General features: G+C 52.1%; 1 protein-coding gene across 2 annotated transcripts in view; it reads left to right on the top strand.

The window, feature by feature from the left end:
• The first annotated feature begins 3,883 nt into the window (after window positions 1-3,883).
• CLCN7 (chloride voltage-gated channel 7) overlaps window positions 3,884-21,328 on the top strand; it is a 29,686-nt gene continuing 12,241 nt past the window's right edge. Inside the window, exons 1-6 of one of the 2 annotated variants that reach the window (XM_008070303.2) lie at window positions 3,884-4,123; window positions 15,334-15,405; window positions 19,379-19,450; window positions 19,593-19,658; window positions 20,114-20,246; window positions 20,552-20,661. In XM_008070303.2, coding sequence (XP_008068494.2) covers window positions 3,983-4,123; window positions 15,334-15,405; window positions 19,379-19,450; window positions 19,593-19,658; window positions 20,114-20,246; window positions 20,552-20,661 — 594 coding nt within the window. In that variant the 5' untranslated portion in view covers window positions 3,884-3,982. The remainder of the gene's footprint in view (window positions 4,124-15,333; window positions 15,406-19,378; window positions 19,451-19,592; window positions 19,659-20,113; window positions 20,247-20,551; window positions 20,662-21,328) is intronic. The other variant, XM_021718697.1, reaches the window with a different exon arrangement.

The raw sequence follows: 21,328 nt of genomic DNA, 5'->3' as shown, positions 1-21,328 counted from the left end.
GATTGGTAGATGCACTCTGGGCTTTCCATAGGCCCAAGGACACAAATACAGCACTCTGCAAAAAGCAAACATAGCCAACTTGCCTCATCTGCACACTCAGTGAACTAGATCTGTTTTCAAATGGTACAATTATGTCCTTTCTTTTTACCCAATGTAGGACTGGAAAGTGTGTCCTTCCACATTGAAGCTTTAGTTAAATTCACATACCAAGCCTTGAACGAAAGCAAAACTGGCATGTTAATTAATATTGAAATAACTCTGATGCGTAAGGCAGTACTACAAAGCAGAATGACTTTAGACGTCCTTACTGCATCTCAAGAGGGCACACGTGCCATTATTCATACCGAGGGTGGCACTTTCATCCCAGATGAATCAGGGAACATCAGGGCAATGCTAAGTCAAATGAAAACCAGCAATAATGCTGTAGGTGATACAGATGCTTACGGAGATGCTTGGAAAGGGCTCTGATGGCTTCCCAGCATGTTTTCTTGGCTCCCAACAGGGTTACAGGACCTCCTTTCAGAAGTGGGAATGTTCTTTTTGACTGTGTTTATAATAGCAATATTAATATATTTAGCCTTCATACTTTGTATCTGATGTGTTGTTAAAACTCCTGCATTCATAACAAGGCCTAAAAAGCATAAAAGTCAACTGAGAGAAAGAATCATACGCATGTTTAGGTTAAGGCAGCATAACTAATTCCATGATGGATGTCATGGCTTCAGTTGAAAGTGAGGAAATAATACAGACTCGCTATTGTCTGTCCATGTTGCCACAACCCCTAGAGAAGGGCATGGCGAGTGTTCAGGCCTGCACGTACCCACATTCCTGATAGTTAACTAAGAAGAGTGTTTCCCCTTATCCCCTTTACACTCTCAGTTAAGTAACTGCAAAGTATTCTTAACTTCCCTGCAGACTGTGCCAATTAACTGAGAAAAATGAATCCGCACTTACTCCCTTTTCTTTAGACACAGGTTTGAATGATACAGTATCAAGGTAATCATAAGTCTCATGAGTTGTATAACTTTTGTGTACTAATAACAACATGTAGTCATGAATGATGTCTTAGGCCTTATAAACTCCCTTTACTCTATGGCCAGCCTGATTAATGTTTCTGCTGGGTGTTACTAATAAGAAACTATGAGATACTTCTGTTAACTGGTGCCAGAAAATGTGGACCACACATGTCTTTATTGACAAACTGCAGCTGTAACTTAAGTTCTGCCAGTCACTAGTCAGTTAATGGGTGCCAACAACCCTGAATTTATCACAGCAAACTGTAAAACCTAAAGAATGAGCAGACCAATTTCAAAAAGATAGGAGCCAGGCTCTTCTCCCTTGATTCGAATTCAGAAATAAACCTCTTTTTACCAGTTCCTATTTCTGGATTTATTGGTGTCAAGGATAGCAGCTAAGCGTTACTCAGACAGTACCACTAGCATTGCAGGAATACTGCTGACACGGTGTGTCACTGCCAATCTTCCCAATAACACCAGACCTGTGTGGCGCCTCCAAGCTGTCTCTTCAGCCTCCCTTTTTCTTTCAGGATACCGACATTATGGACAATGTGCACCCTGTGTAGCAGGGTGTCCCTAGTTTGGGTTCATCTGACTGTGCCCTTATAAGCAGACTCAAGAGAAACATTTTTTGCAGGAATACTCCAGAAGCAATGCTGTGTCCTTCCCACTGCCTCACATCAGGAGACACATACCAGCTTATCCCATCACCAGCAAAGCTGAGCTCAGTTGCTTGCTTCAGCTGCAGGTTGTGAGATTTCCTTTCTCCCTTCACCCTTAAGCGAAACAGCCTGGGTGGGGCATGGTGACTCATGCTATAATCCCAGCACTTTGGGAGGTCAAGGCAAGAGGACTGCCTGAGCCCAGAAGTTTGAGACCAATGTGGGCAACATGACAAGGCTTCATCTCTACAAAAAATAAAACAATTAGTTGATTGTGGTGGTATGTGTCTGTAGTCCCAGCTATTGGGAGCCTGAGGCAGAAGGATCACCTGAGCCCGGGAGGCTGAGTCTGCAGTAAACCATGATTGTGCTACTGCACTCCAGCCTGGACAACTAAGTGAGACTCTAGCTCAAAAAAGAAAAACCAGGCACAGTGGCTCACACCTGTAATCCCAGCACTTTGGGAGGTGGAGGTGGGAGGATTGCCTGCACCCATGGGTCCAAGACCAGCCTGGGCAACTTGGCGAGACCTCATCTCTACAATAATAATTTTTTAAAAGCCGGGAGTGGTGGTGCACACCTGTAGTTCCAAGTACTTGGAAGGCTGAGGCAAAAGGATCATCTGAGCCCAGCAGGTCGAGGTTGCAATGGCCATGAGCATGCCATTGACCTCCAGCCTGGGAGACAGTGAGACTCCGACTCTAAAAAATAAAAATAAAAAAAGAACTGAAAGGAAAAGACTGAGACACAAAATGTAACTTACAAAGTTACTTTAACTTAAATATAGTTTAAGGAGTCTATTTGAGCCTAAATTACTTTAGACCCAAGTAACCTTTGTTTGGTCTTTGTTACAAGCAGGTTTTTATTTTTTGAGGCAGGGTATAAGCTGCAGTGCAGTGGCGTGATCTCAGCGCACTATGGCCTTAATCTCCTGGCCTCCAGTGACACTCTCACCTCAGCCTCCTCAGTAGGTAGGACTTCAGCCTACTGTGTACCAGAACTACAGGTGTGTACCTCCACGCCTGGCTAATTTGTTGATTTTTTCATAGACGAGGTCTTGCTACGTGGCCCACACTAGTCTCTGTCTCCTGGGCTCAAGCAATTCTCTCACCTTGGCGTCTCAAAGTGCTGGGATTGCAGGTGTGAACCGCATCAGGATAAAAACAGGTCTTTAAAGACAAAAAATTATCCGGGTATGGGGCGTGCAACTATAGTCCCAGTTACTTGAGAGGCTGAGGTGAGAGGGTTGCTTGAGCCCAGCAGTTCAATGCTGCAGTGAACTATGACCTCGTGACTACACTTCCGCCTGGGCCACAGAGTAACACCCCACCTCCACGTGGGGGTGGAGCTGGCAGTAAGTGTGCTGATCCAGAGTTCTGTCGGGAGCTCGCCTTGGCTGACAAAAATAATACTTATGAGTGATTCTTCCATCAGCTGTTCAGTTCTAGGGGAGGCCCACAGTGTGGAATGCATAGTTGGGCTGATTCCTGGCCCCTGGGACGTCTGCACCAGTTTGAGATGAACACACAGCTCAGGGGGTGCAGGGCATGGCTGTCTCATTCAATGTCTCTCTGCACCTGAGAGTGGGAAGAACTGGCCCTCCCTGGATGATCTTTTCCTATTCTCCTAGGCCACCTCCAGGAGGACCTTTGGAGACGCCTGCGGCGACCTGACTCAGTGACTCCCGCGAAATGACCTGACTCAGTTCTCCCTGAATTCGTCCTTGGATGGCTGCAAAGCGCTGCTGGGTGGACTCCGCCACCGCTCACATTGCTCGACGGCAGCCCATCAAGGGGTGCCCGCCTTCCCCGGGGGCTCAAGATCCTCATCCACGTGTCATGTCGTCACGATGGGTCGGCGTGGACCCTTCGGGCTACTCCCGCCCCTAATCCCGGGGGCGTCTCTCTCTCGGATCCTCAGGCCCTGGATCCCAGGTGCCGCAGCCGTTCGCCTCCACCGGGCTGCGGGCTCCGGGCTCCGGGCTCAGCGCCACAGACTCGCCCTCGCGACCGCGCGTGCACAACGAGGTCCCCGCGCGCTGCGACGCTCTAAAGACGGGCGGGCCGGCCCGACCCTGCGACACCGTGGAGAGAGGAGCGTCCTGAGAGCAGCAGCGCCGAGACGGAGACTCCACAGACCGCGCTTGCGCCCTGCGCTCGGCCGTCACGTGATCGGGCCGCGAGTCACGCGGCCACCGCGGCGCGTCACGTGGCCGGCCTCTCGCGTCACGTGGGCCCCGGCGCGGATCACGAGCACAAACACGGGGTGGTCGGCGCTACCCCGCCTGTCCCCTCCGCGCGGGCCATGGCCAACGTCTCCAAGAAGGTGTCGTGGTCCGGCCGCGACCGGGACGACGAGGAGACGGCGCCGCTGCTGCGGAGGATGGCGCGGCCCAGCGCGGGGACCCCGCTGCTGAACGGGGCCGGGCCCGCGGCCGCGCGCCAGGTGGGGCCCGCCGCGGGGTCGCTCCAGAGAAACTGAGGCCTCGCGCCGCCGCGGTGCGGGAAACGGGCCTTTGATCGGCGGGTTGCTCCGCGGAGAAACTGAGGCCTGGTGCCGGAAAGTGTGCGCTCCTCGGTGGAAGGGCAGTCGTGTCGTCCCCATTTTAGAGACCCGGCGAGGGAGCCACCGACGGCCTCGGGAACGGGCCTCGGGGCTCCACGGGCGAGCAGCAGAGCCGGAACCTGGATTCTGAGTTCCCGGAGGAAGGAGCCGGGTGGCCAGTGGCGTGGGGAGCAGCGGGGTGGCCTTCAGGCCCAGGGCGGGGTTGGGGGCCTGGGTGGTAGACCCGCCCGCGGTTCTTCCTGGTAGCAGTGTTGCGGCTTATTCCCAAAGGGTCCTTCAAGGGGGGCAGGTGGCGTTCTGTTCAGATGACTTTAAAAAAAATTTTTTTAATTTTATTTTAAAGATGTGGGGCACAATTCAGCATTAGGTACGTAAGCCGTCGTCGTCCTGGTGAAGTGTGGGCCTCCCTTTGGTTCCCTCTTCGCCTGCTTTGGGTTCAGGTACCCTTATTGAGTGTGTGTGTGTGTGTGTGTGTGCATGCGTGTCGCAGTGTGGTATTAATGATGGATGTTCAGGGACCACTTGTGAGTGAGGACATGTGCTCAGTTCTTTGTTTTGTTCGGGTGACTTTTTGCAAAATTGTAATAAATGCAGGAGAGACTGGTGTTCTTTCTTTTGCTTTTGATTCCCAGGAGCCTTTAACAGTAAAGATTGCACTTGCCTCTCTTTCAGTGACAGTGACTGAAGACCTCTGCCACCTTTGTCCACGGGGATCATTCCAGGCAGGGTGATCTCAGGAATGACAGGTGTCTGCACTGTTTCCCTTAGCACCTAGGTGCACTTAGAGTGCGTTCACACCTCATCTTGCTGCTGATGTCTGTGAATGCGTTGAGATTTGGAGAAGGATCAGATTGCATTTACTTCCTTGTCTGTGCATGTTGCCTAATCTTGAGTCAGTGAGCAGTTTTTGTTATCACTTGGTCTTAATCTGTTTTGCAGCTATGCTTTATATTTTTTCCTCCTGTTCCAGATTTGTTTTTTAAAGACTTGGATTGTGTTTAAGGATTAGGAAGGACACAAAAGTTAGGCTGTTTCTGTAGGATTCATGTTGAGGTCTTCCCACTGGACGGAATGCATCAGACAGCGGAGGCCTGCGTCTGCCCTTCCGCAGCTGGAGAAGCCCACTCCCTTGCAGTGGGCCCTTCTCTCCATCCTGGGGTCTGGTGAGAAGTGATCTGAAGTGGCTCGTCTGCAGCAGCGGGGGCAATGGGCAGGGAGTTATTTTCATTTTGATACATCTGTGTGTCTTTTTTTCTGTTTAAAAGAAAGTAATCTGAAATCCACAAGATAGAAGGTGTAAACCAGCTTCACAGGCTGAGAGGTAAAGAGATTGGGAATCTCAGGACCGAATGTGCTTGGGGTGTTCTCTTTTCTCTGCAGATAGATATAGGAGTTGGCTTTTTGGGAAAGAAGCTTTTGATCTATTCCTTTAAAAATCATTCCCTTAAAAGTCATTGCAAGCTTTTCTGTTTGTATTTAATAACAACTGTTTAGCTGCTCTTATGCAGTTAAAACAACATATTTTGTACTTGCTCGTGGTTGGCTCTATACAGTTTGCCTAGGACCCGGGGCAGAAAGCAGCTTCCTTCCTGCTAGGAACAGGCCCAGTGCCCAGGAGGACAGTCTGAGGGTCCTCAGGGGTTGGAGGGTCACAAGACTCTGACTTGAAGAGCACAGGATCCAAGGTGGACAGGCAGACAGATGGAAAAGGACAAAGGGATGTGTGTCTGGGCCCCGAGCTAGTTTGGAACATGGTGTGTTGGGAACCAGCTGTGGAGGCCTACCTGAGCGTTAGGGATCCAGGCGGGCTGCAGACCTTGAGACCACCAGGCTGGTTCAGGAGCTGAAGGCCCATTCCCTCCTCCTTTCTTTGTTGTTTAGCGTTACCCACTGGCAGGGACTTTTATGACAGGCATGGCTGACTCTAGAGAGCCAATGTTCCTATTTCTCAGACTGTGGTTTTGGCTTTAAACTTAACACAGTTCAAACTCAGATCACATTTGGGAGCCTTATACATAATACAAGCTTCTTTATAAGATTTAAAAATATATTTATAAAATTAGTGTATACATTTAGAGGGCTGTTTCCAGTGTTAGATGGTATAGATTATTATCTAGGGTTACCAGAAATGGCCCAGCACAAACTTTGGGCTGGGCCACATTCTTTAGGAACTGGTTTAAGCCATAATTAAGAGTTGTTTATAGTATAGGTAAAGTTAACACAGAATAGAAAGATATTAGGATTTAAGTCAGTCATTAGGTGTTGGGTATGCATAAGTTTTAGAAGTTATTGATTATTAGGATTTTGTGATATTAAAACTGTTGTATTGCTTTTGAGGAACATAAACCAAGCATAAGGAACAGTGAGATAATTTTGGGATTGTCCTTCCTCATGCTCTGGGAAAACGCCTGGTGGGTGAGGACGCCCTCCACCCACCTGGCTTTGTGTTCACGTAAAAGTCTTGTGATTTGATTGGGATTGTCCTTCCTCATGCCTGAGGAAACATCTGGTGGGTGGGGGATGCGCTTCACCCACCTGGCCTTGTGCTCATGTGAAAGTCTTGTGATTTAACATGTGAAAGTTTGGGATAAAAGACTCCGGCTGGTCCCAATAAACGGCTTCTGCTCATTTCACTGAACAGTTGTCCACTTTCTTTCTTTCTCTTTATATCTATTCCTCCATCTTTCTTTCAATATCTATCCCTACTACAAAATCGGCTTCTGCACTAGACAGAGTCCAGTCTCTTTCTTTCTCTTTATTTCTCCAGAATATTCGCCGACGCTGCCCCACCTTCCAGGGACCCTCTAAATTTCTTTTGGGGGGCTGGCTCCCCATAATGGTGTGAAGCACGTGAGCTGCCTTTGATTTGGCTTGACTCTGAGGGAGCCTGCAGGAAGTCAGGGCTGCAGTCCTGAAGGAGCCTGGCTGCCTCCGCACACAAACTGGAAAGGAGTCTAGGGCCAGAGACCTGTTAGGCTGGGGAGTCTCTGAGGCCTTCATACTCTGAGCCGCAGTCCGCCCTTGGCTGAAGGACTTCCTGTGCCTCGGTTTTCTCATCTGCAAAGAAGTGAATGCATGTACAGCACTGAGCATGGTGCCTGTCAAAAAACATGCTCTGGGACGGGGTCGTGGTATATGCCTGTAGCCCCAGGCACTCGGGAGGCTGAGGCAGGAGGATCGTTTGAGCCCAGCAGATCGAGACTACAGAGAGCTGTGATTGTGCTACTGCACTCCAGCCTGGGTGACAGAGTGAGACCTCGACTCAAAACACAAAAAAATCCACACTTCCCACAAACATTAATCACAGGAGTGATTCACCTTCGCCTTTGAGTTCATGCATGACTCCCTAGCAGCTGACTGAATTTCTTGGTGCTTCTTTTTCTTGGGAGAGGGTCTGCTCTGACCAGTGGACTCAGGGCACCCTCAGGTGGCAGCAGAAGGGCCCTCTGCACTAAGATACCATCCCAGGTCAGTGACTGCTCTGCAGAAATGTTCCGGTGAACCGACTGTGAGGACTTGTCCTGGCTGCCTCCAGCCCTTTGGGATTTGCTGCAGGATTTCCAGAGTGGCCTGTGGCATTGTTGCCACCTCAGCATGGGCACAACTGACTGGGCACTGTGAGGTGGCTGCCGCAGGCAGTGTGGACTGCAGCTCAGCCCCTCAGAGCCACTATGGGCTGCTCCTGTGCTCAGGCCCATCTAGGTGTGGGGTGACAGGGAGTTACTGAGCCGTCTCTGCCTGTCTGGTGCTGGGGCAAGGTCAGCTGACTAGTCAGGGTCATGTGTGGGCAGCAGGAAGCCCAGCGTCCTGAGAGCTTATGGAAAGATGCCTGTTGGACTGGGAGCAGGGGACTCAGGCAGGTGGGGTCTTGTGCAGGTCCTGAGATCCCAGCAGAGAGAATCTCAAGTCTGTGTGGGACCAGGTCCTGCCCTGGTGACCTAACGCCACAGACCACAGCCTGAGGGTGCTGGGGGTGCCAGACTCCTAGGGGTCATCCCAGCGGCTCCCTGGCCTCCACTCCACTTGAGTGAGTGCCCATCCTTGGCACCTCCGGGAGGTCCTCTGCCTCCCCATGACTGGACAGTGTCTCTTGTCCTCTCAAGCCCACCCCAGCCAAGCTGTGTAGGGCCAGACCCTCCCAAGAGCTCCCTGAGTTTTGTCTCCCTCCTGCCTTTGATGAACTCGCATTGGGGGCCAGCCTAGGTGAGTAGAACTGGTCAGACAGCTGAAGGACTCTGGTGGGCTTGGGCCAGGCCAGATGATCCCAGGAGGGCTCCCACAGCACAGAGAGAGAGACATGGGACTACTCCTTCCCTCATGGTTCCTGCCCTGCCCCCATCCTTGGTGCTCTGCCCTTCTCAGGTCTGTCTCCTTAGGCCCCAGCCTCAGTGCCACCTGCCAACCTCATGTGGAGCTGTCCTCTCCTTGTTCTTTGGTCCTTGACACAGTTCGCACTTGCTTTGTTTGTGTCACTGTGTTGTTTCCCCTGTGAGCCCCTGCTTATTGTAGAGACAAGGTCTTGCTAAGTTGCCCAGGCTGGTCTGACTCCAGGACTCAGGCAATCCCCTTGCCTCCGGCTCCCAAAGTGCTGGGATTACAGGCATTAACCAGCACGCTTGGCTTGTTTTAAAGACTTTAAAAATTGTGTGGTAAAAACCACATACTATGTATTTCCCATTTTAAGCCAGGCACAGTGGCGTACGGCTATAGTCCCAGCTATTCGGGGCTGAGGTGGGAGGATCACTTGAGGCCAGGGCTTCAGGGCCAACGTGGGCAACATGGCAAGATCCTGTCTTTTTATTTTATTTTATTTTATTTTATTTTTGTCAGCATCTCAGTCTGTTGCCCAGGCTGGAGTGCAGTGGCACGCTCACAGCCACCGCAGCTTCTATCCTGTCTTTTTAAAAAGATTACCATTGTACTCATCTTTGAGTGTGCAACCGGTAGCGTCATGTGTACTCCCGTGGTTGTGCAGCTGACCTCCAGCACTGATCCTTGCAGATGGAAACTCCACGCCCAATGGCAGCTCTCCTGGCCTCCACTGCCTAGCCCCCATGCCGCCTCTGGCTCTGTGGACGTGACGACTCTAGGGACCTCATGTGAGGGGCATCCGGCAAGGCTTGTCTTTCTGCAACTGACTTATTTCCCTGAGCGTGGTGTCCTCAGTGCCCGGCATGTTATGGTGCATCACTCCTTTTCACAGCTGAATTATTTCTTCGGATGGGTCACGTTGTGTTCATCCATCGGCAGACACATGGATTGCTTCCTGGTTGGAGCTGCCATGAGTGGTGCTGCTGTGAACATGGGTGTGCAGATGTTTCCTCGAGACCCAACTCTCAGTCCCTCGGGCCTTTACTCGGGTGGAGCTGCGAGCCGTGTGGTGCTTGGGTTCCATGCTTTGAGCAGATGTCCCAGTGTTTCCCATGGTGGCCAGCGGCCACAGCGTCCCACCTCCCACCCACAGTGCAGGGTCCTGCTTCCCTCTTTGTAGCTCGTGTGCACTTCTTTTTTGATCCTGGTGGGTGTGAACCAGCATCCACCGCGGCTTTGAGCCTCTACTCAAGTGCTCGCTGGTCACACGTTCCTCTTCTTTGGAGAAAAGTCTGTTTAAGTGCTGGACTTGTATTTCAGGTAGTTTTTTGTGGTTGAGTTTCAGGAGTTCTGTATATATTCTGACTATTAATCCCTTATTAGATACATGGTTTGCAAATGTTTCCTCATTTCGTGAGTTCCTTGTCACACAGTTGCTTGTTTCCTTTGATTTGTGGGAGCTTTAAAGTCTGACGTGGTTCCACTTTGTGTGTGTGTGTGTGTGTGTGTGTGTGTGTGTGTTCGTTCGAAGTAATTGTGGATCCTGAGGAAGTTGAGAAGACATACAGAGTGGGTCGGTGCACCCTTCGCCAGCTTCTCCTGTGCTGTGTCTGTGGGACTGTAGCTCAGTTGGCACTCGGACTGGGAAATTGTCCCTGGTATTCCCATGTGGGTTCATGTGCAAACCAACTTAACAGGATGCGGGATGTGCCGTCACCAGGATTCTCCCTGGGAATCACCGTTTCTGATCTCTGGTGACCCATCCCCTCTCAGCCCTGCAGTCCTGCCACCCCAGCATTTGATGGGTGAGATGGTACTGTGTTCTGGGACACTGTTTCCACTCAGTTCCATGCCCTTGAGATCACCCAAGCTGTTGTGTGTATCAGCAGTTTGAGGAACAACGGCTAAATTTTGGTTTTGTTTTTTTGATTTTGGTTTTGGTTTTGGTTTTTAGTGAGAGTTTCACTCTGTTGCCCAGGCTGGTGTGCAATGACAAGATCATAGTTCACTGCAGCCTTGACCTCCCAGGCTCAGGTGATCCTTCCACCTCAGCCTCTCAAGTAGCTGGAACTACAGGCATGTGCCAACACACTCAGCTAACTTTGTAATTCTTTGTAGAGACACGGTCTCACTATGTTGCCCAGGCTGGACTCAAACTCCTGGGCTCAAGCAGTCCTCTCACCTGGGCCTCCCAAAATGCTGGGATTATGGGCGTGAGCCATCAAACCAGGCCTAACAACTAGTATTTAACTTTCATTTCAAAAAGAAAGTAAGAGACAGCACCAAATACATCGCTGAACTTCAAGTAAATGTGATTTTTTTCATCACAGAAGATAACCTTAAAGTGGTGGTGGAGTTGAGATGACTGCGGAGGCGCTGGCGGGTGCTGTGGTGGGAGCAACTGGGGGTGTCCTGAGGTGGCCCACATGTCACACGCACCCCTGTCAGCCTTGCCTCGCGTGTTCACAAGTCTGTTCACAGTGCTTTTGTTGATGAGAAGTTCTCTGGCCCGGAGCCCAGGACGTGTGGCAGTGCCGTGTGGACCATACCGCTCTCTCCTGTAGCTAGTGTCTCCTTGTCCTCGGAGGCTCCTGAGACATCCAGGCACATCCTCTGTGCTGACTTCAGGCCCACAGTGTGTGGGGGTGACTGCAGGTGGCCAAGCTGGCTCATGTGGCCAGCCCGTTGGCCCCTCCCTGCACGTTGTGATTTTCTTTTCACAATTCAGTTCTCAGTTCTGTCCGCCAGTCGCCCAGCATGTATGGCACTTGCCCTCAGCAGGCACACTGGGCTCCTGGTGGCAAGGCAGTCTTGGTGCTCTACAAGTCAGGCTTGACCACAGGTGGATGGCCAGAGACAGCCTGTCACATGGACACACCACCAGTCATATGGACACGTGTGACACATGGGCATACTGCCTGCCATGTGGATACAATAGCCGTCACACAGACACACTGACTGTCACATGTGCCTCTGCCTCCAGTCTGGAGTGGGGCTGCAGCACTGGCCCCTCCTGGGTAGAGCTCACTGTAGAGCCAGGGTTTCCTGGGCCAGTACCGGGGCTCACAGGCCAGGAGCCGCCCTGCCCTTCTCACGGATTCAGCGGTTTGGGGCATGAACAGTCCTTTTTAAAGAGAAGCAGACGTATTTTTCCCACTGCCCACCTGCACCAACAAGCAGCGCAAGCTGAGCAGATGGGACTTGAGCATCACCTGAGCTGCACTGGAATGGGATTGCCTACTGGGGGTGAGCACTGGTCCCAAAATATGCCCATGACCCAACCCCAAGCCTGTGACTGAGACTTCATGTGGCAGTGGGTCACTGCAGAAGTAACGAGTTAGGATGAGCCATTCCAAGTAGGAGGGCCCTGGTCCCTGTGAGTCCTCAGGAGAGAGAAGTGTGGACACAGAGATGCAGGAGATGGCCTTGTGACGGCAGGGGCGGCACTTGGAGTAATGCAGTCCCACCCAAGGAGCACCAGATACCCCCCAGAGGGCAGGAATGCAGCCCTGGGCCTGCTGACACCCGGCTTCCAGCCTTAGCTGGGGGCTCTCCTGTCCTCCCCCCACCCCTGCACTTGAGTGGGCTGGTGTCAGCAGCCATTGGAGACCAGTCCACCCGACAGCCACCGGGGTCCCAGAGCCCTTGGGCCCCTGGCGTTCACTTCGTCCCCCCATGAGTGACCCCTGTGCCTCAGGCTGGTTCTCCTTCACTTTAGCCCTTTTGCAGGTGAGTTCACAGGAGGCATTTCTGCGTCCAGCGTCTCTGGCTCATTATTCTACTTGAACGTCATTCGTGGGATGGTGGTGTGATCTGTTCCGGTCAGTACCACCTAGCCTGCACAGGGGCAGGCTGCCAGATCACGTGTTGCACACACAAGTAGCTCTGAATTTTGGCTTAGCAGATACTGTTTAATGCAGGTGTGTTCTGTGCAATGTCTGCAGCATGTTTATAGTAAAAATTATCTGTTGAGGCTGGGCATGGTGGCTCACGCCTGTAATCTCAGTACTTTGGGAGGCCAAGGCAGGAGGATCACTTGAGCTCAGGAGTTCAAGACCAGCCTGGGCAATGTAGTAAGGCCTCTTCTCTACAGTAAGTCAAAAATTAGCCTTGTGTGGTGGCACGTGCCTGTAGTCCCAGCTACTTGGGAGACTGAGGCAGAAGATCGCCTGAACCCAGGAAGTTAAGGCTATAGTCAGTCACGATCTCACCACTGCACTCCAGCCTGGGCAACAGAGTGAGACTCCAACTCAAAAATAGAAATGCCTGGCTGAGCTTGGTAACTCAACCTGTAATCCCAGCACTTTAGGAGGCCGAAGTGAGTGGATCGCCTGAGCCCGCAGGCTTGAGACCAGCCCAGGCAAATTGATGAGACCTCGTCTCTACAATAAATAACAAATTAGGTGGGCATGGTAGTGTGCGCCTGTAGTTCCGGCCACTTGGAAGGCTGAGGTGGAAGGATCACCTGAGCCTAGCAAGTCGATGCTGGGGTAGCCTTGAGTGTGTCACTGCACTCCAGCCTGGGCGACAGAGTGAGACTAACTAAAAAAAAAAAAAATGTATCTGGTGTTTATCCGAAATTCAGACCTAACCAGGTCTGTCATGGTCTGGGGTGACAGTGGCTCCTGAGCATACTCCCCTCACTGGTCATCAGAAGGTGGCATGTGGGGGGCTCCCCAGAGGCGGTGGGAATGGGCAAACGTAGTGTCTGTGGGTCTGTCTGTCCTCTGCTCCCCAACTTTGGTGACGAGGGTCCTGGGGAGGGGCCTCTGGAGAGGGGCCTCTGACCGCAAGTCTGAGCGGGGCCAGCGGTGAAGACCCAGGCCCCTTGCCAGAGCTGCTCCGTCTTCGGGGCCAGGTCATCATGGGGATGTGCAGAGAACGGTGGCAGCCAGAGGTCTGGCAGAGGACCTGGGCCAGGAGTTGGGTGGGGGGAGGCTGGAAGGGTAGGTCCCGACTGGTTAGTTGGCGACTTAAGGAGCCCCTCTCCTCCAGGGTGAGCTCTCCTCAGGAGGCAGGACCCCCACCCCGGCTCACAGGTACCTCAGATTTGGAAGCGTCCTTCTCTGCTATGGTTCCCTTGCCTGTCTGTGGCGACTGTGATCCCATCTGGGTGGAGTAAGGCTTGAGGGAGAATTGATCCCCTAGTGCAGGTGATCTTTGTCTCTCCCTGACCCCACTCCTGCCCAGCTGGCTTCTGGCGCTGTCCCCTGTGGTTTTGTGTCACCAAGAAGTACTTAGAGGCCTCTGATGAAGCCTCGTGAGGGAAAGCTGAGTCCGGGGAGTGTTGTGGAATGGGGAAGGCAGTGAGGAGGTGGATGGGCAACGTGGCCAGGATAGCTGCCGCCCTAAGGAGGTTGACGGCTATGAGCAGGCTGCCAGTTCCCACGGTTTCTGGTGCTTTCTTTTCCTCACAGGATGTACTTGCTTTTTGATGCAGATGGCAGGGCGCCCTGGGCGTGTGGCTCCCCTCAGCGGAGAAACCACCCCTTCCCCTCCTACCCCCAAAACGTTGGTAAAGTTTCAGGAAGTAGAGACTGGGCGGTGGCTCACGCCTACAATCCCAGAGCTTTGGGATGCAGGAGGTCGAGGCTGCAGCGAGCCAAGATAGCACCACTGCACTCCATCTGGGCCAGAGAGCAAGACCCTTCTCTAAAAATATGTTGCTAAAGATTCAGGAAATAGTTGAAGGATGAGAAGAATTTATAAAGTGATCTCTTTGGGAAAGGAAGGATGAGCACAGGAGTCCCTGTCTCATCCCTGCTTTACTCCTCAGCACTTTGGGAGGCCAAGGCGGGAGGATCACTTGAGCTGAGGAGTTCAAGACTAGTCTGGGCAATGTAGTAAGACCGCTTCTCTACAATAAATCAAAAATTAGCCTTGTGTGGTGGCATGCACCTGTAGACCCAGCTACTTGGGAGACTGAGGCAGAAGGATCGCTTGAGCCCAGGAAGTTAAGGCTGTAGTCAGTTATGATCTCACCACTGTACTCCAGCCTGAGCAACAGAGTGAGACCCCCCAATTCCAAAAAAAAAAAAAAAGAAATGCATGGCTGGACTCGGTGACTTAGCCTGTAATCCCAGCACTTTGGGAGGCTGAGGCGGGAGATAGCTGGAGCCCTGGCCTCGTCGTACCTGTGCCCCAGCAGCTCTGGGTCCAGTGAGGAGGTGTAGTGAGTGGAGTGGAGGCTCAGTCAACCAAAAGTACGCCACCCCAGCCACCGGTGACTTCCCTGAGCCAGCCCCACCCTGGAGACCCAGGTGGTTGAGACCCTGCTCAGCTGTGCCCCTGTGGCTGACCGTCCAGTCGGGTGGGCAGCGTCAACACACTTGAAGCCCAGTGAGGCACAGCCAGGTGCCCAGAGAGGCCACACCGGAGATGATTTTGTGGAGGTGGCCAGTGACTGAGTAGGGCCTCAGGACCAGCACAGACAGGGAGGGGTGGGTGTGGGGTGGGGCGCGCCAGCCTGGTCAGGGGGGCATTCTTGAGCCCTTTGTCATTGTGGGCAGCGGTTGCCTCATCTTCAACCTAGAGCAGGAGCATGCACCTCTGGGGTCAGCGTGGCTGGGGCTCATGTTGCAGGGCAGGCATCTCAAGGACAGGCTGTGGGCAGCCAGAGCAGATTCCAGAACCCAGGGAGGCCCTGTTTCTGCAGGTATGCCCCGGCCCCCGGGCAGGCAGGTCAGGCAGGCCTGGACATAGGTGGGCAGTGGGAATGGACATAGGTGGGCAGTGGGAATGGCAGCGCAGTACCCTCATGATTTCTCTTCTGCTTTTAGTCACCTCACTCCGCGTTTTTCCGAATTGGACGGATGAGCAACGTGGACCTGGACGATGAGCTGATGGACCCGGTGAGTGGCAGGGATGCTCCCTGCTCTGTCCACTGTTGCCTCCCAGCAGGGGCCACAGTACCCACCAAACTGGGAGGGCGGGAGCAGCACAGCAAGCAGACAGTGGGGCCCCAAAGGCCAGGGCCCAAGGATGACACGGGCCTGAGGCCAAGTGACCAGTGGCAACCAGGTGGGCAGAGATGGGCAGAGGCACTCTTGGCAGGGGAACACAGAGCCCGGGGCCCAGCCGACGTGAGCTGTGGGGTGCAGGAGGCAGTTCAGGATGGCAGGTGATGAGGGCAGCAAGTGGGCTCTGGGAGCTGGGTCAGAGCAGCAATCTCAGGAGGGTGTGAAGGGGCCGTGATGTCCCCTGACTTTAGAGGACAAAGTTTCTGGCATTCCCAAAGATGGCTGGTGGCTGCCCTGGTAGTCCTTTCTGGGCCCCCTGCAGAACCTGCATTTTTCTTCCTCCTTGTGGTGGTCTGTGTGGCTCTGACTTGTGGTTCCTGGTGACTGATGAAGTTGCACCTCCTCTCTTGCTGCTGGCACTTTGTCTTTGGAGAAACGTCTGTTCTGATCCCGTGCCTGGAACTGATTTAGAAGGAACGAGCTGGACCTGAGTTTTTAGCACCCCAACTTTGTTGGCAACACCCAAGCGTCCTGGTCACCTTAGGCTCCTTCTCTCCATCAGGCTGATCAGGGCTGCCCTGGACCCCATCCGTGTCCCAGGGCATCTCACAGACAGCTCGGTCTGGTGTTCTCGGTGGCCTCAGTGTCTACAGGAGTGCTGTGTAGTTGTCCGTCTTCCTCATAGCTGACGCAGTGGTCAGATGGTGGCGCAGTAGTCAAGCCCGTGTCTCCTGGGGGCGCTCTCCGAGGATGTATGGGCTGCCTCTGGAGCCTCACTCTTGGGCCAACAGAAGCTCGTTTTTGTGGCTGTGGACACCTTTCAGCATTGCCTGTTTGCTCTTCAAAGCCTTTGCTTTGACTTCAGCTTTGGGAGGGCAGAAGGAAAACAAGATGTGGAATTCAGAAGCCAGGCAGCTCCAGCCTCTAGACCTGTAATGGGTGCCCTGGCCACATGTGCATTGGTTGTGCCCATTTTTTAATTGGGTTGTTTGTCTTTTTTAAGATTTGAGTTGTAGGAGTTCTTTAAATATTATAGATTCAAATCTCTTACCAGATACATGATTTTAAAACTTTTTTTTATTTTAAAGATGTGGGGTACAATTCAGGGTTAGGTATGCATAAGTTCATTATGCAGATTTGCTTGTTGATGAGGTGTGCCCCCCCAGCAGATTCCCACTACTGCCAGTCTTGCCACCCTCCCACCGCAATAGTTTCCCACTACTGCCAATCCTTTTCTTATAGTATTATGATAATTGTTCAAGTTTCACTCGTGAGTGAGAATAAAGCTCTCTTAAATTCACTGGGTTTTCTGGTCTTCTCTGTTCACTTTCTTGACGGTGTCCTTTGATCCACAAGTTTTTATTAGTTTAAAAAAATTGTATTTTTTGAGACGAGGTCTTACGGTGTTGTCCAGGTTGGATTCAAACTCTTGGGCTCAAGTAATCGTCCTACCTGGGCCTCCAGTAACTGGAACTGTGGGTACATAACACCTCTCCTGGAATAAACTTTTAATTTCGATGTAGTTTAGTTATCTATTTTTTCTTGTGTTGCTGTACCTAACCTAAGGTCACAAAGATTTACCTGTTTTTTCCTAAGAGATTTGTAGTTGGTCTTTGATCCATTCTGAGATGACTTTGGGGTGTGGTGGGGGTAAGGGTCCAGCTTACTCTTCTGCATGCGGGTATCCAGCTGCACCAGCTCCATCCCCTGCAAGGACTGCGTTTCTCCATGGAATTTGTCTTGACTCCATTGTCAGCAAACAACTGGCCATACATGTTTTTTGGGGTTTTTTTTGAGTTGGAGTCTCACTCTGTCGCTCCTGGCCACCACAGCCTCGACCTGCTAGGATCCGGTGATCCTTCCGCCTCAGCCTTCCAAGTAGCTGGAATTACAGGCATGCGCTACCATGCCCGGCTGATTTTTTGATTTATTGTAGAGATGAGGTCTCGCTGCCCAGGCGGGTCTCGAACCTGCGGGCTCAGGCAATCCACTCACCTCAGCCTCCCAAAAGTGCAGGATTACAGGCTGAGCCACTGAGCCCGGCTGGCCATACATGTTTTAGAGTTCTTCCTGAACTCTCAGTTCTGTTCCATGTGTCCATACACTTTTCCTGGTGCTAGGACCATGCCACCTTCATTACTGTGGTTTCCAAGTGAGCTTCGAAATTGGAAGTGTAGTCCTCCAGTTTTGTTCTTCTTTTTCAAGATTGCCTGGGCTACTCGGAATCCCTTTTGTTTTTATATATTTTAGATCAACTTGCCAATTTCTTTTTAAAAAACCAGCTGAAATTTAGAGGGATTGCATTGAATTTTAATAATATTAAGTCTTCCTATCTATGAATATAGACTTTCTGTTTACTTAGGACTTTAATTTCTTTCAACAATGTTAGGTAATTTTCAGTGTACAAGTTTTACACTTTTGTTAAATTTATTTTAGAAATAATTTTTATTTTGCATATTTTATTTTTGATACTATTGTAAATATAATTGTTTTAATTTCATTTTTGGATTATTCATCGTAAGTGTGTAGAAGTACGATTGATTTTTGTACTTTTCAATCTTACTGAATTTATTTACTAATTTGAATAGCTTTTAGTGTATTTCTTAGGGTTTACTATATACAGAATCCTATCATCTGCAAATAGAGGTAGTTCCACGTCTTCCTTTTTAATCTAGATGCCTTTTGTTTCTAGAACCTCCAGTACAGCCATGAAAACGAGCATTCTTGTCTTGTTCCTGATCTTAGGATGAAAGCTGTCAGTCCTCTACTGAGCATGATAGTACCTGTGAGCTTTTCATAGATTCCCTTGATCAGATTGAGGAAGTCCCCTCCTGTTCTAGTTTGTGGGGTGTATTTATCATGAAATGATGTTGGGTTTTGTCAAATTCTTTTTCTATGTCTATTGAGACATTTATGTGGGTTTTGTACTTTTTTCTATTGATAAGCCATGTTACGTTAATTGATTTTTGTGTTTTTTTGTTTATTTGGGGAGTGGGAGGTGGTTGGAGACACGGTCTCACTCTTTGCCCAGGCTGGAGTGCAGTGGCAAAAAAGTAGCTCACTGCAGCCTCAAGCTCCTGGTTTCAAACGATCCTCCCACCTCAGCCACTCAGTTGGCTGGGACTACAGGTGTGTCACAATGCTTGGCTTTTTTGGGTTTTTTTGGTAGACGTAGAGTCTCGTTATATTGCCCAGGCTGATCTTGGAGTCTCATTCTGTCGCCCAGGCTAGAGTGCAGTGGCACACTTATGGTCACCCCAGTGTTGACCTGCTGGGCTCCAACAATCCTTCCACCTCAGCCTTCCAAGTAGCCAGAACTACAGGCGTGCGCCACTGCACCCGAATAATTTTTTATTTATTGTAGAGGCAAGGTCTTGCCAAATTGCCCAGGCTGGTCTTGACCCCTCAGGCTCAGGCAGTCCACTCGCCTCGGCCTCCCAAAGTGTTGGGATTACAGGCTGAGCCACAAAGCCCGGCTGCCCAGGCTGATATTAAACTCCAGGCCTAAAGCAATCCTTCTGCCTTGGCCTCCCAAAGTACTGAGATTTATAAACTTGAGCCACTGTGCCCAGCCACATTAGTTGATTTTTTGGATCTTAAACTAACCTTGAATGCCTGGGTTAAATCTAACTTGTCTTAGTGTCACTGGATTTGCTTTACACATCTCTTGTTGAGAATTTTTGTGTCTATATTTGTAGGGGGTATCGATGTGTAGTCTTCTCATGATGTCCTTGTCTTTGGCATCAGGATAATACTGGCCTTGTGGGTGAGTTGGGAAGCGATGCTTCCTCTTGCCCTTTGTGTGTCACTCTTCAGTGTCCTAGGAGGTCAGTTGTGTCTCTCTCTTGGCCTCTTCCCTCCACAGGAAATGGACCCTCCCCATCCCTTCCCCAAGGAGATCCCACACAATGAGAAGCTCCTGTCCCTCAAGTATGAGGTGGGCCTCCTCCCAGCCACCCTTGCCCCGAAACCCAGGCCCCACCCCTCTCTAGCCCCACCCCTTCTCCAGTCTCCTGCCACGCTTGTACCCGGGACGCAGGGTCAGTGACTGGCATTGTCCCTGGTGTCCTGGTCTGCAGAGCCTGGACTATGACAACAGTGAGAACCAGCTGTTCCTGGAAGAGGAGCGGCGGATCAACCACACGGTGAGCCGAGGCTTCGACCCAGGCAGGTCTTGGCGACCCGGCATGGGCCTCCTCGCCTCTCCTCCTCCCTCCCCTCCTCCAGCCCTGAGGCTTCCCGTCCTGAGTTGCTGTCTGTTCCTCTGGTTTGTGTCCTGGTCCCCTGGAGCAAGTGGAGATGGCAGGAGAGGATGTCAGGGTCGTGGCACCTCAGAAGGCCATCCTTGCTGGTATCACGTGCAGTGCCCAGAGTACCAGCCACTGACTGTGAATATGTTGGGAAGGCCATCCACCACCCCCACATTGCCCACACCCATGGTTGCTCGGACATTGACTTCAGGCTGCCCTGGGTGGTATGCCCTGCATAGCTACCTTCAGAACCCCAGAGCCTACAGGAGCTAGGGAAAGCCACGTCCCTGCCAGAGCGGGCTGCGCCAGGGCACCTGGCTACCACACCCCTCTGACCTCCACCCTCGCAGGCTTTTCGGACTGTGGAGATCAAGCGCTGGGTCATCTGTGCCCTCATCGGGATCCTCACAGGCCTGGTGGCCTGCTTCATCGACATCGTGGTGGAGAATCTGGCTGGCCTGAAGTACCGGGTCATCAAGGACAGTATCTTCAGGACCACCCAGCATGGGGCGGGCACGGGCTCTGGGGGTCACCTCCATGCCCAGTGTGTTTCCAGTCCAGGTGGGGGAGGCCTGGTTGGGTTGGCTGCATCCTTGTCGTAGCTGGGCTGGGCGACATCTCTGGGGTGTCCAGTGAGTGCCACGGCCTTGCCATGTCATAAGGTTGGCATGTGTTGGCTTCTGGTAGCATTTGGGCTGTGCCTGAGGCAGCTCCTGGCTACGGAGTGAGGCGGGGAGGTGTGGGTGGTTCCCAACAGCGACACAATGACCTTCCTTGACGAGCCCCAGATATCGACAAGTTCACGGAGAAGGGCGGGCTGTCCTTCTCCCTTCTGTTGTGGGCCACGCTGAATGCTGCCTTTGTGCTCGTGGGCTCCGTGATTGTGGCCTTCATAGAGGTGAGGCAGCAGGAGGCCCCCAGGCGTGTCAGACCCAGGCGGGCTCGGAGGGTCTCAGTGAATGGATGGGAACCCCCTGATTCACCCACCATGCTGTCCTGTTGACCAGGAGCCATGATGCTTTCTGGTAGAATCATGTGGCACAGACATGAGACCGTTTAGGAAAAACACCCCCCTGCTCCCGGGGTTGCTGCTGCTGATCCAGCAACACAGTCCCCAGTACACCCCACCCCACGCCTACCTACGTGCCCCATAAGCATCCCACACCCACCTGCAGTGAGATCTGCCAGGGCAGTGGCACAGCCGACACGGGTTCCTGGGGGTGGGGTCTGGGGAGCAGAGTTGACCCAAGTCAGGGCTCCAGGCAGAGGAAGGAGCGTGACCTGTCCCTGTCCCATGGGACCCTCGCCAGGAAAATCAGACCCTCCTGGGTGCCCCATCACCCTGGGTCCTCTCCCAGAAGTCTTCCCTTCCCATGGGCCGCTGTATTCACTGCTCCACCTGGCCATGGGTGAGGAAAGAAGGAAGAGGCAGCTCTGGAACCTCTTGGCTGTCCTGCACACAGGAAGCGCTGGTGGTTTTTGCTTAGTGCGTGACAGGTGCCGTCCATCCTTGAGTCCCCACCCTCCCCTGACTCCTTGCAGGACACGTGGCTTCCTTCTCTCCC

The sequence above is a fragment of the Carlito syrichta genome, unplaced genomic scaffold, assembly GCF_000164805.1.
Source record: "Carlito syrichta isolate Samal-C Ts95f unplaced genomic scaffold, Tarsius_syrichta-2.0.1 Scaffold313344, whole genome shotgun sequence".
Lineage (NCBI taxonomy): Eukaryota > Metazoa > Chordata > Mammalia > Primates > Tarsiidae > Carlito > Carlito syrichta.
Note: the sequence above shows the minus strand (reverse complement) of the source record. Positions and strands in the feature narration are given on the sequence as shown.